The sequence below is a fragment of the Solanum pennellii genome, chromosome 3 (genome assembly GCF_001406875.1).
Source record: "Solanum pennellii chromosome 3, SPENNV200".
NCBI classification, from domain to species: domain Eukaryota; kingdom Viridiplantae; phylum Streptophyta; class Magnoliopsida; order Solanales; family Solanaceae; genus Solanum; species Solanum pennellii.
The window spans coordinates 44,244,361-44,259,119 of record NC_028639.1 but is presented as its reverse complement, the minus strand read 5'-3'; the positions used below and the strand labels follow the sequence as shown (position 1 = coordinate 44,259,119).

Genomic DNA, 14,759 nt, shown 5'->3' with positions numbered 1-14,759 from the left:
TTGACAGCTCTAATTCCAACATGCTAATCAAATTTTGATGTTGTCAATTAGTAATTGAAAGTTGGTCCGATGGTGTTGTTTCTTTGGAAGCCTAGAGATTTGCCAAATGAGGATCTTACTTGCTTACTAAATGATTCTTTTATACGCATTTTACCCTTGTTGGATAAGACGACTTTAGATTATTCAATTTTCTTTTATTTCTTTTTTTCTTCTTCTACAATTTAAGCAAAAGAGTCTAGTACATCAATTATGGCATGTCAACTATCTTAAGATATTTATCCTTACAGCAAGAAATTTAGTAGCAGCTCCAGAAAAACAATAGAAATTTCTTGAAAGCAAAGAATTTTGTGCACATAATTGTATGTCATGGTTCCCATATTCTGGGGCCAGAATCTCCATACTTACAGTTTGATGTAATAGAGATAATTTAATCAAGTAATAAAAGTTGAATGTGGGTGGGTGATGTCTGACAATATAAAGAAAAAATAATCAATATTTTTAAGATAAAGAATTCTCTCTGTATCTAAGTAGGAGAGCTTTTCAACATGGCCTGCAATCCTGGCTTTTCTTCTCAATAAACATCTCCTATCACCAATGTCAAATGAAAAGTCTTCTCTCCCATGCACCAATATTGCCCCCTAAACAATACCGACATCTAAGAGGTGCAAAAGAATGTCCTTTTCCTCCCAATCAATACTATTATTATTTTCTTAAAAAAAAAGATGAACTTCTTACAGACGGAAAGAAATGAATCTCATAGCGATGCTAGTAATGCAGGTTCTCTTCATTGAATTGAGCCAAAAGCAGCAAATCTGAAAACCTGAATATACCTGATCAAATTCAGCCAATCTGAGAATCTCCTCTTCTATTCGATTATGGAGTTACATAGAATGAAGAAGTCCGCAACTTCTGGATTCCTACTTTGAGTTTCGTAGTTGGAGTGCAACCTATTGATTACTCCAATATGTGGCAATTCTTTATAAAATCGTTGGAGTAGTCTACATACTTTGTCCAATAAGGACGGAGATGCTCAAAGCCTAACTCCAACCAAGGTTTGGACTGGCCATTGTAATGAATTACAGCAGCCTTCTTCACTTTATCAATGTTGGACTTATTTTGATAGCCCAAGCCAAGCATGTGCCATGAGGGATCAATTGGGTGAACATGACCCTTGAATGCAATCAAAGCAGGAGGTAGTGTTCCAAGCTTCCACATTGTCAGTTTGGACTTCAGATTCTACAAAAGATCACAAAGGTCAAGAGTATTCATTTATAACACATGGCTTTCTATTCTAGAAATAAAGAGAGATATTTGTCAAAGACTAGTTATGAAGTCTCTTTTAACTTGAACCAGCACTATATCAGCCATCCGAAGTATTGAACTCTTTATGGATCTACAATAATTGATCAACTGTGCTGCTTGCTTAAAAGGATGGGATGCATAATAAAAGAGAATCCAATCACCTCAACTCTAAATGTACACAAACCCCATTTAGGGGGTGATATGTATATTAAAGATTACATGTCCTGCTTTCGTGGAGTTTGTACTTTCAATAGTGAAGACAGCAAAAAATCAACAGAATGAAACAGAAAAGTACAGCTTTAAAACTTCTTAATCACAACACTTCTGATGTCAAACAGAAAAGTACAATAGTAAATTTAATAGCACCCAAACCAAAAAGAGAAGGCTGAACAAGGACATGCTTATGTAATCTAGAAGAACATTGCAGAAAAAAAGGCTTGATAAGTCACACATTGGACAAAATACAGACATAAGCAAGAAGCATAGAAGAATCTCAGAAATCTTGCATGATTGAAAAATAATCCCATATATGTAGGAACATATAAAACTGAAAGATACGATAAAAATCATGAACCATGCGAACTCCGACTACCTCTTTAAGCCATGAATGGTAAGTATCTCTTATATTTGTCTTTCTCCACGTATGCAAGTCAAAAATATTCATCCCATAAGCCCATGCACACTCGTCAGGGTTCAAACTTTTTGCTATGAGAGGATGAGAAAAATTAAAGTAGTTTCTGAATCGCTTTGACATCACCCATTCATCTTCTCCTTTACAGGTCTGAACAGCTCCATTCACCTTTCCGTTAAGGTCAATGTCCCACAATGGAGACAAGTCACGCTGAATCACCACATCGTCATCCAAGAAAACCACTTTATGAAGGTTTGGGAAGAGCTGCATACAACACCATAGAATCTCAGATTAGTATAGAAGAGTATATCAAAACAGACAAGAGGTGAGTAAAGGTCACATAAAAGAACTAAGGATAAAACCTGTTAATAGCAGAGAGAAAAAGGAAAGATTGTAGTGTCAAGACACGGTCTGGAGATGCTGTTTTTGGAGGGATCTTTAGAGATGATCACAGAAAATTTAGGTACTCATAAAAAAAGGGCCAACTGTACTTGCTCAAAAAAAAAAGAAAAGAAAAAGGGCCACTGTATCTAAGTTAATGGGATACTTGTTGTCAGGCTGATTAAGGATGTAATCAACAAGAACTCTATCAAACACATCTCGAGAGAGGCAACCCAGTGTGTCAACTTTCTGGCGAACGAAGGGCACAAGCATGATGAAGATTTAACTATCTGGGGAAATGCATATAGAATATATACACTGGTGGATGCTAGCAATGTTGCTTTTGAAATATTGTAACAATTTGATCTTTCCAGTGTCCCAAAAATAAAAAGAAAGGAGAAAAAGGAAAACAAGAAAATGTTGTTCAAAGCTGCATAGAAGTGCATGTTTAGTTGAATAAAAAGAGCACTTGGACTGCAACACTTGAAGTCATAGTGGGATCATTTTTAAAATAGCACAATAAAAGTAGAGTAAAGAAAACGAAGGATGATAAAGAAAACAAGGCTGACCAACAAATTAAAATCTGGGGGTAATAGTGTTTGCTTATACTGCTTTGGGATTGAATGCTGACAGGAGCCTTGAAAATTGCTGGTTGTAGCTATGGCCTTATGAAGTTCTACACAAAACATGGAAATTACAATCCTAGTTTCATGCATGAAATGCAAATGATTTTGGGAGCACAAAGCCTGCATGCTTTAGCAATAGAATTGGGATTAGCATTAAACAAAATTCCTACTCGCTCCAGTTATCTATCTAGAACATATACTCCCTCCTTCCCATTTTATATGCCACCTTTTTAGTTTGCACTTGCATTAAGAAATAATGTAATTTTACCCTTCTACCCTTATTTAATTTTTTTTGGAACTCAAGTTTTCAAACAATAAATATGAATTAATTTATTTTAATTAATAATTTAACCAATGAACATGAATCATTTACTTAGCTTTTCTAAATTGATCAAATGTATATTTTTCAAGGCTAATCACTCACAAGGATAAAAAAGGAACAATATGATAATTTATGCATTGATTTTATGAATTGACAAGTATTATGGACCAACTATGTATAGAAAGGCATGACATATAAAATGGGACGGAAGGAGTATATAATAATAGAATAAACAGAACATTCAAATGTCAGATAACAACTGTAACTAAAATAAACAAGAAATTCTTAAAGGTCAGACAAAATTATCCAACCTAGTTTCTGTTAAACTGATCGAATTACAGCTAAGGTTGATCCATAGAACAAAGAACATATAAAAGACCTGTCCTAGGCACCATGCTTAAGCAACACAAACTTTGACTCTGTTTTCATACTTAGGCCTATCATTTCACTCTACTTATATCTTAGAAAATCTTTTTCTGGGTATATTGGACCAAAATCAGTGCATGTTCACCCAATAGAGTTAACATCTGCATGTGTCTATCAAAAACTGTAAAGCTTTATACATTACCCTTTTATCCAATAAATTTAATGCTAAAGTGGAAGGAATTATGTTATAAGTGCTACCTCTGGCAAATATATGCGAATGTGATTGAGCAAGGAAATGTATTTTGGGCTTCTAGCCTGCAGTTTTGAGGCAAAAGATCTTGGAGTAGTAGTATCACTGAGATTGGCGCCAGTTACATGGTTTCCATGGTAGTATTTCCGAATCCCATAATGACCCTCAACTGCTTCAAGCACTGGAATATTTTCTCTGGTTAACCAGTCAAACTGATGAATACCTCTAACTTCCACAATCGCTGGAGAGACAGGATTAAGAGCAAACCAGGAGTGCATCCCTGCATATGTTTTCTTGTCAGTGATGACATGGAAAACAGTTTTTTCAGGCCTCAAAAATGACTGCACGGCAGAATTGACCACAACTGAAGCAGCTAGGATGTTATCAGTTGACAATACAAAATGGTGCAACAAGTTCTCGGAAAGGAGAGGGAGTAGTTCTGGCGAAGGCAACTGTCTTCGTGCATGAGCATTAGAGGAGTACTCATCAGTCAGCCGCAGTGAAAGACAGTGAATGCCTTTAGGGACTGCACTAGCAGCAAAGTGCTTATTCATTAGCTCTGCAAATTTTGATTCCCTGATCTCCCTTTCAGATCTCTCCATCTGCAAAATAGGAAATGCAAACATCGTGAAGTAACGTGCAGCTACGAGGTACATGCACACTTTAACACAATGCATACACAGGTAATGAAGGAAGAAATGCTCTGTGACATACTGCTTTTGTACAAGTAAAATGGGGTACACACACGAAGACAAATCACAGGGTTTTGTACTGGTCAAACAAAAAGCAAAGCATGCAAAAGGTATATGAACATTATGAATCATTTTCCTCAATCACAAGACACATCAAGCCCATGAGTAACAAGAAAAACGGATTTTCTGCAAATACTGTGCTACTCCGTGCATTTTCACTCCTCATCCATGCTTTTCTTAACTGATATTCAAAGTGGGAAATGGGAATAACTCAGTTAAGCCCTCCAAGTGAAAATAATGCTCAAAAGAGTAGGCAAGTGTGACATAGAGGGAAATTGACAGACCAAGTTAATATGTCTAGCAATCAATTGTACACGAACAAAAGAGAATGGCTATTTGCACATACCATTCCCTTCAGCATCAAAGCAAATTCTTTTGCACTGTACTTGTAATTTTTCATTTCAGAAACAAGATGAGCATAAGACTCTGGGAGCTTCATAACAGATGGCAGTTCCTCAGAGTTCACTTGATTGAGGATCTTAACAAAATCCTTTACCAGTTTCTGCTGAAACAGAAACACTTTGATTAATAAAAGTACTCTGTATTATTGAATAAATGCTTAATACAAGATTGGAAAACAATGGCACGACAAAGCAGCAATAAATGATAAAGAGGAAGTTCATTTACTTTTGAATCATCAGTCCGTCCAAGAAGCTTTGGTCCCAATCGTCTACCTAAACAGTCTGAATATCGATTAAACGAGAGTAAAGTTAAGGTTTGACAGAATTTTAGTTATATTGTAACAAATCAAATGTAAAGTGTGATTTAACAATAGTCAGAAGTAAACTGAACAACGAAAAAGAAGCAGCTATTCAAGCATCATAACCAAATTCAACAATATTAATCAAACAGGATCCTTATACACACTGGTACTTTGAGGCAGGGTCCCAAACCCCAAAGAACCCAACCACGGAAGGGGTCTTCTTTTTTTCTACGGAACAGAAAGAAGATCAGTGAAAGACATCCAATAACAACAAAAAGACATGATCAGGAGTTATGATGCAATAGTCCTTGTGCTTCAAGATAGCACTGAGTTACATGTGCCAACAATTAACATTTTCTAGACTCCACAAAATGCAGATGGGTAGCACTTCTTACATATATAAGAAGACTGCCGTTCCCTACAAACATAAGCTGGTGTTTACTAGATACCACACGTGCAAACAACCCAAAATATTAACTAAGCATGCAACCCTCTCTCTTGCATGCATAGGCACCCATGAATTGAATTCAATCATGTTTCTGCTACCAAAGTTGAATCAAAGTATATCAAGGATTACAATAAGTTGTTACAACTCATTTATCAGTATCTTTATCCTTCCCTTTTTATGAGGGTACTTGCCATCAAGTTGAAGACATGACTACGCTCGGGAAAGAGAGAACTCAACTTTCCCCTTAATGTTACACAATCCAGATGTTAAATTAATCATCACAGCTTAAATAACATTGACAACAATATAAACTAATAAATAAAAACAGCTATACTGCATTGTCGATGAAGAAATAACAAGAAGAAGTGTGTCTCAATGCCAAACTAGACCGGTTCGATAACATAACTGATGAAAGTTAAAAAAAAAAAAAGGAATCGCAATATACAATATACGCTACAGAACAATAACAAGAAAAGGAAAACATGAACATCCACTGAAAATGAACGAGCAATGGTGTAAAATACATCAGAATTAGGAAGCTAATTGTATAAAGGAAAAGAGAGCTTGATTTTATGTACCAAATGAGGAGCACTTGTTGACGCCTTCAAGGGTAACAAGAGCAGCGAGAATGAAGACAAATGGCAACAAAAAAGCTAGGAGAAGTATTGTATGAAAGAGTCTTCTATAGTTGAAATGGCGAGGTGCGAGTTTGATCTTCATTAATTCACCAAACCCTCCATTGTTATTGCTGCTCGATATTGTTATACTTCTCATGCTAGGTGAGAAGTGCAGCTGCATCTTCCTCCTGTAACTCCAATCAGCACCCAATTCCAATCCTCCACAATCCCAGCACCCCAATTGATGCCACTACCCTTTTCTTGATTCCTTACACAATACGAACACAATGGTGTTTTTTTCACCATCAGATCCAACACGACACCAATCAAACAATCTTGATCGCTTCAAATCTCAAGCTTGGGGTCTTTTCCGAGACCAATGGCATTTGAATGGGAGACCCTTTATTCTTCCTTTTACCCTAATCACGAAAACCAGCTGAACTCTTAATAAATGAAAAACGTTTAGGGCTGCTTGAATAAGTTTCAAGATGAAAACACACACATAAGTGTGTGTAATGAATGCATCATATCTGTGTATGTGTGAATGAATGAATCAATGAAATTGGAAAAATGATAAACTTGAGGATGATAAAGTTTTAATGGAAGATGAATTTTGTTACTCCCTCCATTGGAGGATTGAACATAAAGAAAAACAAAGAAAGAAAGAAAGAGAGAGAGAGAGAGGGAGAAGTATTTTGGAATTTCCTATTTCTGTGTGTTCGTGTGTTCTTTCTATTTTGATTGGGTCCATGATAGTACTATTTCCTCTCAAGGTTTAAATAAATTTTAAAAACACAAAAAAAAAATCTTTCAATTTTTAATACTTTCTTCGTTTCACAAAGAATTACATGATTTAACTTAGCACGGAGTTTAAGAATATAAGAATACTTTTAAATCTTATGGTCCTAAATTAAAGTTAGGTTAAATATACAAGATTGTCCTTTGATCTTGTGGCCTTAAGCACGCCACGTAAAAAGTTGAAATTAAAATGTTACAAAAAAAAAGAAAGAGATCACTATTTTTATACAGACTAAAAAAGAAATGTCATTATTTTTTAAAAGGAGGGAGTAATATTTAGAATCTATTGTGTTGATTAATGAAAATTTGAATGGTTTACAACTTTTTTTTGGGTGGAGGTAATTCGTTGTCTTCTTTTATTGTGGTTAACTGGATGCATATTATGCATTAACTTAACAATAAGTATGTAACATAAGTACGATGAAAAACGAGGTATCATATAATGAATCTTATGTTACATGCATGGTCTATATATGGTGTTGTAAATATCATCCTAGTAAAAATTACGGATTACCTAAGTTGGCATAGTATAGGGAGGCTCGAGAATGGGAAGAGAAAACATTTGCCTAAATACCCATTGCAAAGGCAAGCAAGCAAGAGCCAAGGTGTATAGGAGGGAAAGTGCTGCAAATGTTTATCTTATTTGGCATGAGGGGGACTAACTATAACAATCCGAGAATTTCTAAGCTAAGACTCAAACCTTTCTTCATCTGCGGTAAGGTCGTATCGAGTGATTCTTAAATTATTCTTAGGTGTTAAGATTAATTCTTTAGTATGGGAATGCATTTGAATATAAATCAAGGTCACAAGAATCCTATGGCAGAAATTTGAGTTGAAAGCTTCCTTACCGATTAAGTTTTGATACAAAATGCTACTTAGTTCAAGTTCAAATGACTATATCTCAGGACATAATGAATTAGATGGACCATGACTTTCAAATTAAAGGTCTATGAGTCCTCTTTTCCATGCCATCAAGTTGGCCTTAAGTAAAAAGTTAAGACTATTTTATCAAACACTTCCATTACAAAGTTTTCTAAGTCAGTAACCTACAAACCACTTTTACGGTGTAATATCCCTAAAACGAACTAGGTGAAACTAGAGCCTAACATGTGTGACATGAGTTTATAAGGTCTTAAAATGGTTAATTATAGTGTTAGAAGGCAGTGTGTTGAGTTTGGAAGAGTTTGTAAGTGAAACGTCCAAGACGTACGAAAATTAGCCTTGAGACATACTTGTGTGTTCTAGTGTGCCTTTGCATGTTTTACGTGTTGGTTTGAGTTCAAATTGATGGGAGAGGTTCCTAACATCCATACGAGCGTGTTTAGGGTCAAAAGGTTCGGGCACGACTCCCCAAGGACCATTCTAAGGGTCCCTTAGGATGACCCAACATATGGCTAGAAATTGCCTAAAACAGTCTCTAACTACACTACCTAAACAACGCCTCATCGACTCACCTACACTCCGTCGTTGGGGGACGTCGCTCCACACTTAGGTGTTGGAGCTAAATCCCCAATTGAGAAGTCTCTGACCAGAATGACGACTTGCCTGTATGGCCCATCGTCTGGTCGACGCCCCGTAGGTGTGCCCGTCGTGTGGCACCTGCAGTTTTCTACAGGTGTCTCAGCCAAGTGAGGGTCAATATAGGGAATTCACCTAGCCTAAAAATAATATATTGAGAGGTTACATTGAGAGGTTACTTAAGGTGTTTTTGGGTATTTTGATTAATTTTATAAGTCTAGAACCTAAAGTTGAGTTCATTATTTAAAATAAAAACCCAAGACCCAAATATAATCCTCTAGAACTCCATTGAAGCTAGGAGCAAGGTTGAAGCTAGGAACTTGATTTCTCCATTGAATCTTCATCATTTTCGTGGCTTATCTTCTATTAAGGTATGTTGTTTCATCCTTGAATATTCTTTCTTCAAGGATCCAAGTTCCAAAGGCTTTCCAAAGACTTTTAAGACATAGATTTACCTAAATTGAATTCTAGCCATGGGTTCTTGCATAAAATGATTTGAATCAATGATTATGATTGAATTGATGGCAATCGAATGTTTTTAGATTTGAAAAAACTCAGTGAACCCTTACAATTCATGATTTCCTAATGTTGGCTCTAATATGGTGATTTGAACATGACTTAATAATATTGAATTCTTATGTAGATTTTATTGGGCTATTGATATATGTATAGATTTTATTAGAATTGAATGTAGGCTGCCTTAATTTGATGATTTTCATATTGTATCTTGTTAGATCATTGTATGGTTTGATTATTGGTTCGGAATGGTGTATATGGCTATTGGTAAGAGCCTTTGTGAATTGAAAATGGATAAGGATTGGTGGTGTTGATGATGGAATGGTGGTAAGGTGACCTAATCTCTCTATATATGTAGTATAGACATTGAATTGTGTTGTTTGGTATGGCCCACTTATGGTGGCGATGCTTATGTGTTATAATTGTGATAAACATGGCCTTGTCGGCATAATTGTTATTATTATTTGAATTGGGATGTTATCATTTTATAACTTATATAGTTGATCAATGTGAAGTATGATTATGTATATGTATATGTGTGAAGTGAAATTATGAGTTCTTTTATTGGTTATTGGTGATCATGATAGACTAGGGTGATGTCTCTAGTTGTGTTGCTAGTATATCTTGCAAGGTTGACTTAGTTGTTCCTACATGATACTTGCATTATCACATCCCGAGAGCACACCCTAGGAGTTAGGGCACTCTCGGAGTGCAACAAGGCGTACTTGACCTCTCGGAGGTCTTGTACAAGCCCTTTGACATCATTCATTGCATACATGTATGAAAAGTAGTGCGGAATTAAAAATTTTCACACGAAATATCTTAAAACATCTTTCATATTGAATCATAGAAACATTAAGTCTCACCATATGCCAATCTTATTGTCACACCCCTTTTTCGCGAAGCGGCTTAAGGGTTTTTTCAATTTAAGTGACATTTTAAAAAAGGATTATTTTATTTCAGAATCGCCACTTGAAATTGAGTTTTGGTGTTCCAAGTCACCTTATCTACATCCCTAATCAAAAGGAAGTTGACTCGTTATTTTATGGTCTGCGAAATCAAAAATCGGGTAAGGAATTCTGTTGACCGAAGGGAAGGTATTAGGCACCCCTCGCCCGTGGTTCTAGCACGGTCGCTTTATTGACTTTTATATGTCTTGACTTAATTTTAAATATATTATGTTTGTTATCTAACAATTTGCTTATGTCCCGCTTTCTTTGATTTATTTTAAATTACTTTGTAAAATTGTCATATTTCATTAGTGTGTGGTTTATTGGTAGAAGCTCTTTCCAACCTCACCACAAATTGTTTATTTGTTTGTATTTAAAGACTAAAAGTAATTTAATGTTTTTTGGATCTTAATATTTTATTAGTATTATCATTATCATAAGCCTAAATTATACATTATCTTAGTTTTATTTTTCTACAAAAATGAACAATATATTAATAAGAACATAAGATAAAAATAAATTAAAAGAATACACCTTTTCATATAAATTTTTTACTTTTTCTTATTTTAGTCATTAAAATGGAAAGAACCCAGTAGTTAAAATCAATTTTATTTATCTATTTATTTTACAAGTTTTGGGTCACTTTAATATTGTTTTTCTTTTTTTTTAAAAAAAAATTGTTTCTCTTTCTTCTTATACTTTACCTTATTTTTCTTTTATATTTTCTCCTTCTTATTTTTTTTAATTTTTTTTTACGTCTTTTCCTTTTATATAAATTTTTATTTTTTATTCTTTCAACATTAATAAATTTATTGATTTTTTTAAAAAATGTTTCGCATTAAAAGAAATCTAAAGATAGTGTAGGTTTGATTTATTTTATTTTTATTCTTCTCTTTTTAATAGATAAATAAATACAGTTTTATTAAATATACAAAGTGAAAAAGTAACTTAACAAATAAGAACTAAAATTCATCTAATTATTACTAACTGCATACTGTAGAATATTAAGCTTCGAATTTTAATGAAGAACAAGATAAAAGGAAACTTTAAAGCAAGCAAGAATAAATACACGTTATATAAATTTTACTCTAAATTTAATAATATAAAATCTCAATCGATTTCATATCATAATGTAAAAAATTAAACATGCATAAATTTAAAACACTTTATATCATTGAAATCATATCTTGCATGATTCTGAAACCAAATAATGTAATAAAGATCAAGTGTTACCTTTTGTGAAAATTATTTCACAAAGAAAATACATCGATAAGGACCACGAATTTGAAGCCTCGAATTCCACTATTCTTGAGTTTTTTTTTGTGCATGTGTTCCTTAGGAAAAAACAAGGTGAAAAGTTTTCTTTTTTGTTTTTCTTTTCCTCTCTTTTGCTGATTTTTTTTCTTTTTTGATTCCTCCCTTTTGCTGATTTTTCTTCTCTTTTTCTTTGTACCCTTTTTTCTTCTTCTTCCCTTTTTTCCCTCCCCTTATTAATGTGTATATATTTATGTATATGTGTGTACATGTGTATGGAAGAGTTGGATTAGTGGAGTGGAGTGTGGGGTGAGTGGAGAGAAATGGTGAAGTGGGGGTGGCATAATGGGTAGGTTAATTTCTTTTAATTATTTTTTTTGTTATAAAATAATAATAATATTAATTAAGAAAAATTAAATAGTTAGATAAAAAAATATATATAAAAAGTTAAAATCACTAATTTATTAAAACTTTGAATGAATAAATAAAAATACACCTTAAAGTGTTATTCAATTTTTTTTTGGTTTTCATATCTTTTAAAAAAATAAACTTAATAAAATAAGATAAAACTCAAAATATTTATAAAAAATATTTAAGCTCTAAAAAGGGTATAAAACTTAAATTCGGTCAAAATTACGTGTCTACAGTTTGCCCCTCTTTGACTGTAAACACGATGAGTTTTCAGACAAAGAAGTAGACAAAGTGACAAGTTCTGACCGAACTCTTATTTGAAAGACCAAAATTTATGCGATCGAGTCCTTGTTTTGGACAGCCTACATATCCCAGGTTATAAGGGAATCAGGTCACGTGTAGTTCAGGAAGATGAGGTGATGAGTTGGAGTTAAGTGAGGTTCCATCGAGGCTCTAGATCGCGACTCTTATCCTTACATAAAAATATAAAATTGAAAGCTAACAGTGAAAAGAAAAACAAATGTACAACCTTCTATCCATGCAGCTTTTCTTGAATCTTCACTTGAATTTTGACTTTAAGATATCACCTTGATTTTTGGGTGAATATCTTAACCTAGAATTGGAATGGAGGCTGAACTTGCCACTTAGGTGGAACTTTTGACATTCTTCAAAATGACAATTTGAAAAATGCTCTTGAATAGCTGCGTGTTTTCTTGATCAGAAGTTGACTAGTAAAAGATGTGAGGAAGTCAGGCTGCTACATGCATTGAAGAAGCTAATTCTAACCATCATTGAATTGATCATTCTAAAAAAAACTTTTTTCTTGAATTTCAAATTCATGTCTCGCTTGAGGAAACATGAAAACCACCACAAACAAAAAATAAACAAAATTTTTGCCCCAGTTTTCACTTAAGGAAGACAAAGAGAGACCGTCCATACAACCTCTCTAGGCACACCTAAATGATCCTTAAGACCACCTATAATGAGACAAATACACTTACAATACACCAACCACATTAACATGAGATCCTCCTAACAAAGGTGATTCTAAGATTCACTTGAGTGAGTTGTGAAGCGACCGCCCATACAATCGCTTCACACACACTTAAGAGATCCTTTAGACTACCTAAGATAGAATCATTCTCACCTTATACAATAATATATATGCTATTACGTTCTCCTCCCAAAGGTTATCAAAAGACTTACTTAAGTAAATCAAGAAGAGAATGTACTTGCTTGACCTCTCCAAGATTACCTAAATAACCCTTAAGACTACCTAAGTTTGGATCATGTCTAATGTATCAACCAACTTTCCTATCTAGAGTCTTTATTAAGACTTACCTAGGTAATATATTAAGTGACCATTCCTATAACCCCTTCACATCTTAACTAGACAACCCTTTAATGCAAGAATCCATGGATATATTACAAAATTGGACAAGTTCATCTTTAGAAAACTTTAGAAATGTCTTTGAATTTTGGGCTCCTTGATGAAGAAAGTTTCAAGGATCAAAACCATACCTCAATGAAGTTAAACCACTAAATTGATGAAGAATCACCAATCAAATTTTCAATCCAAGCTCTTCCTTGAGTTTTGGCTTCAATGGAGTTCTAGAGAATTTCTTAGAGATTTTGGGTTTTGATTTTTGAAGAATGAGTTTATATAAGTGTTTAGGACTTACAAACACACTTAAAATACCTATAATACCCTTACAAAATGCCCAAACTCTTATTTGGACGTTGGGTGAATTTACTAATTCACCCTTGCAACTTATAGTGAAGCTGCACAGGAGATAGTCCATCGATGCCTGCCCATCGATGGGCCGTTTGTCCACAAACGGACCATCCTGGCTGGCCATCGTTTGGTTCAGAGACTGGACATTGGGAGCTTAATCTCACTAGGGTAATTCTTGACCATGCCGTCGATTGCCTCAGTCGATTAGGGCTGGTCTTGACAGCCTTGTCCTCAAATGAAGGGTGCTTCCTCAAGGACCCTTGGTTGGTCATTGGGATGTTTGCACGGAAGTTTCTAACCCGAATATGATCGTATATGAGTTGAGGACGTCTCATTCAATTTCATCCAAAACGAACACATAAAACTCGACGAATCATGCCAAGACACACAAGGTCGTTTCAAGGCAAACCTTTCGAACTTCATCGACGTTCTTGGACGTTTGACCTTCAAACCTCATGAAACTTGACATTGCGTATAAACACTATAATAACTCATATAAGGACCTCATAAGCTCATGAAACACACATAAACACATAAATCACATAAGGCACATAGGTGACTTAGTCGTCGAACATCTTGGTCGTCCCTTGACGTTTTACTTCCAAATCACCTAAATCTTTAGACACTGCCTCCTTACCACCTTATACACCATTTTATGACATTAGACCCTAATGAAAAACATATTAGGCTCTAGTTTCACCTAAATTGTTTTAGAGGTATTACAATCTCCCTCACTTGGAGAACATTTGTCCTAGAATGACACTTGTCACTCTCCGAACACTTCCAAAGTATATACTCAGCTTAATAGATCATAACCATACCACATAATACATTATACAATACATAATCAAGATGAAACATCAATTTCACATAATCAAGATAATCACAACATGTAACGACCTGTTTAGTCGTTTTGAGCAGCAGATTTTATTTCTGGAAAAACTGGCTGAGACGACGGATCCCACGACGGACCGTCATGGGCACGACGGACCGTCGAGGGGGTCTCATTCCAAAACACTTAGAATTCTGAAATTTGGGTACTGAAATCGACTCTCTGAACTTCGTAACGGAATGGCAGGACGGGCCGTCGTGGGCACGACGGACCGTCACAGACCCTTTAGTGGAATTGAGTCTCTGAACTCTGTGACGGAGCAGCAGGACGGACCGTCGCAGGAGCGA

At 34.9% G+C, this 14,759-nt stretch overlaps 1 protein-coding gene across 2 annotated transcripts; it reads right to left on the bottom strand.

Moving 5' to 3' along the window:
- Window positions 1–302: 302 nt before the first annotated feature.
- LOC107012322 (probable galacturonosyltransferase 13) lies at window positions 303–7,141 on the bottom strand. Of its 2 annotated transcripts, none has more exons than XM_015212130.2 (6): window positions 6,360–7,141; window positions 5,258–5,313; window positions 4,977–5,135; window positions 3,887–4,480; window positions 1,895–2,197; window positions 303–1,236 (listed from the first exon to the last, which is right to left on the bottom strand). In XM_015212130.2, exons 1-6 carry the CDS (start codon window positions 6,577–6,579, stop codon window positions 955–957), a joined length of 1,614 nt encoding a protein of 537 aa, XP_015067616.1. In that variant the 5' UTR covers window positions 6,580–7,141; the 3' UTR covers window positions 303–954. The 2 variants fall into 2 exon arrangements, with proteins under 2 accessions (XP_015067616.1, XP_015067617.1); XM_015212131.2 differs by having other exon boundaries at window positions 4,977–5,132.
- Between the last annotated feature and the right edge of the window lie 7,618 nt (window positions 7,142–14,759).

Excerpts from the sequence above, each read along its gene's own strand:
- LOC107012322 (XM_015212130.2), bottom strand. The coding sequence starts at position 6,579 with ATGCAGCTGCACTTCTCACCTAGCATGAGAAGTATAACAATATCGAGC. Across the intron at positions 5,136-5,257 it reads GACGGACTGATGATTCAAAA|CAGAAACTGGTAAAGGATTT; the intron begins GTAAATGAACTT and ends TTTCTGTTTCAG. Across the intron at positions 1,237-1,894 it reads ACCATTCATGGCTTAAAGAG|AATCTGAAGTCCAAACTGAC; the intron begins GTAGTCGGAGTT and ends GATCTTTTGTAG.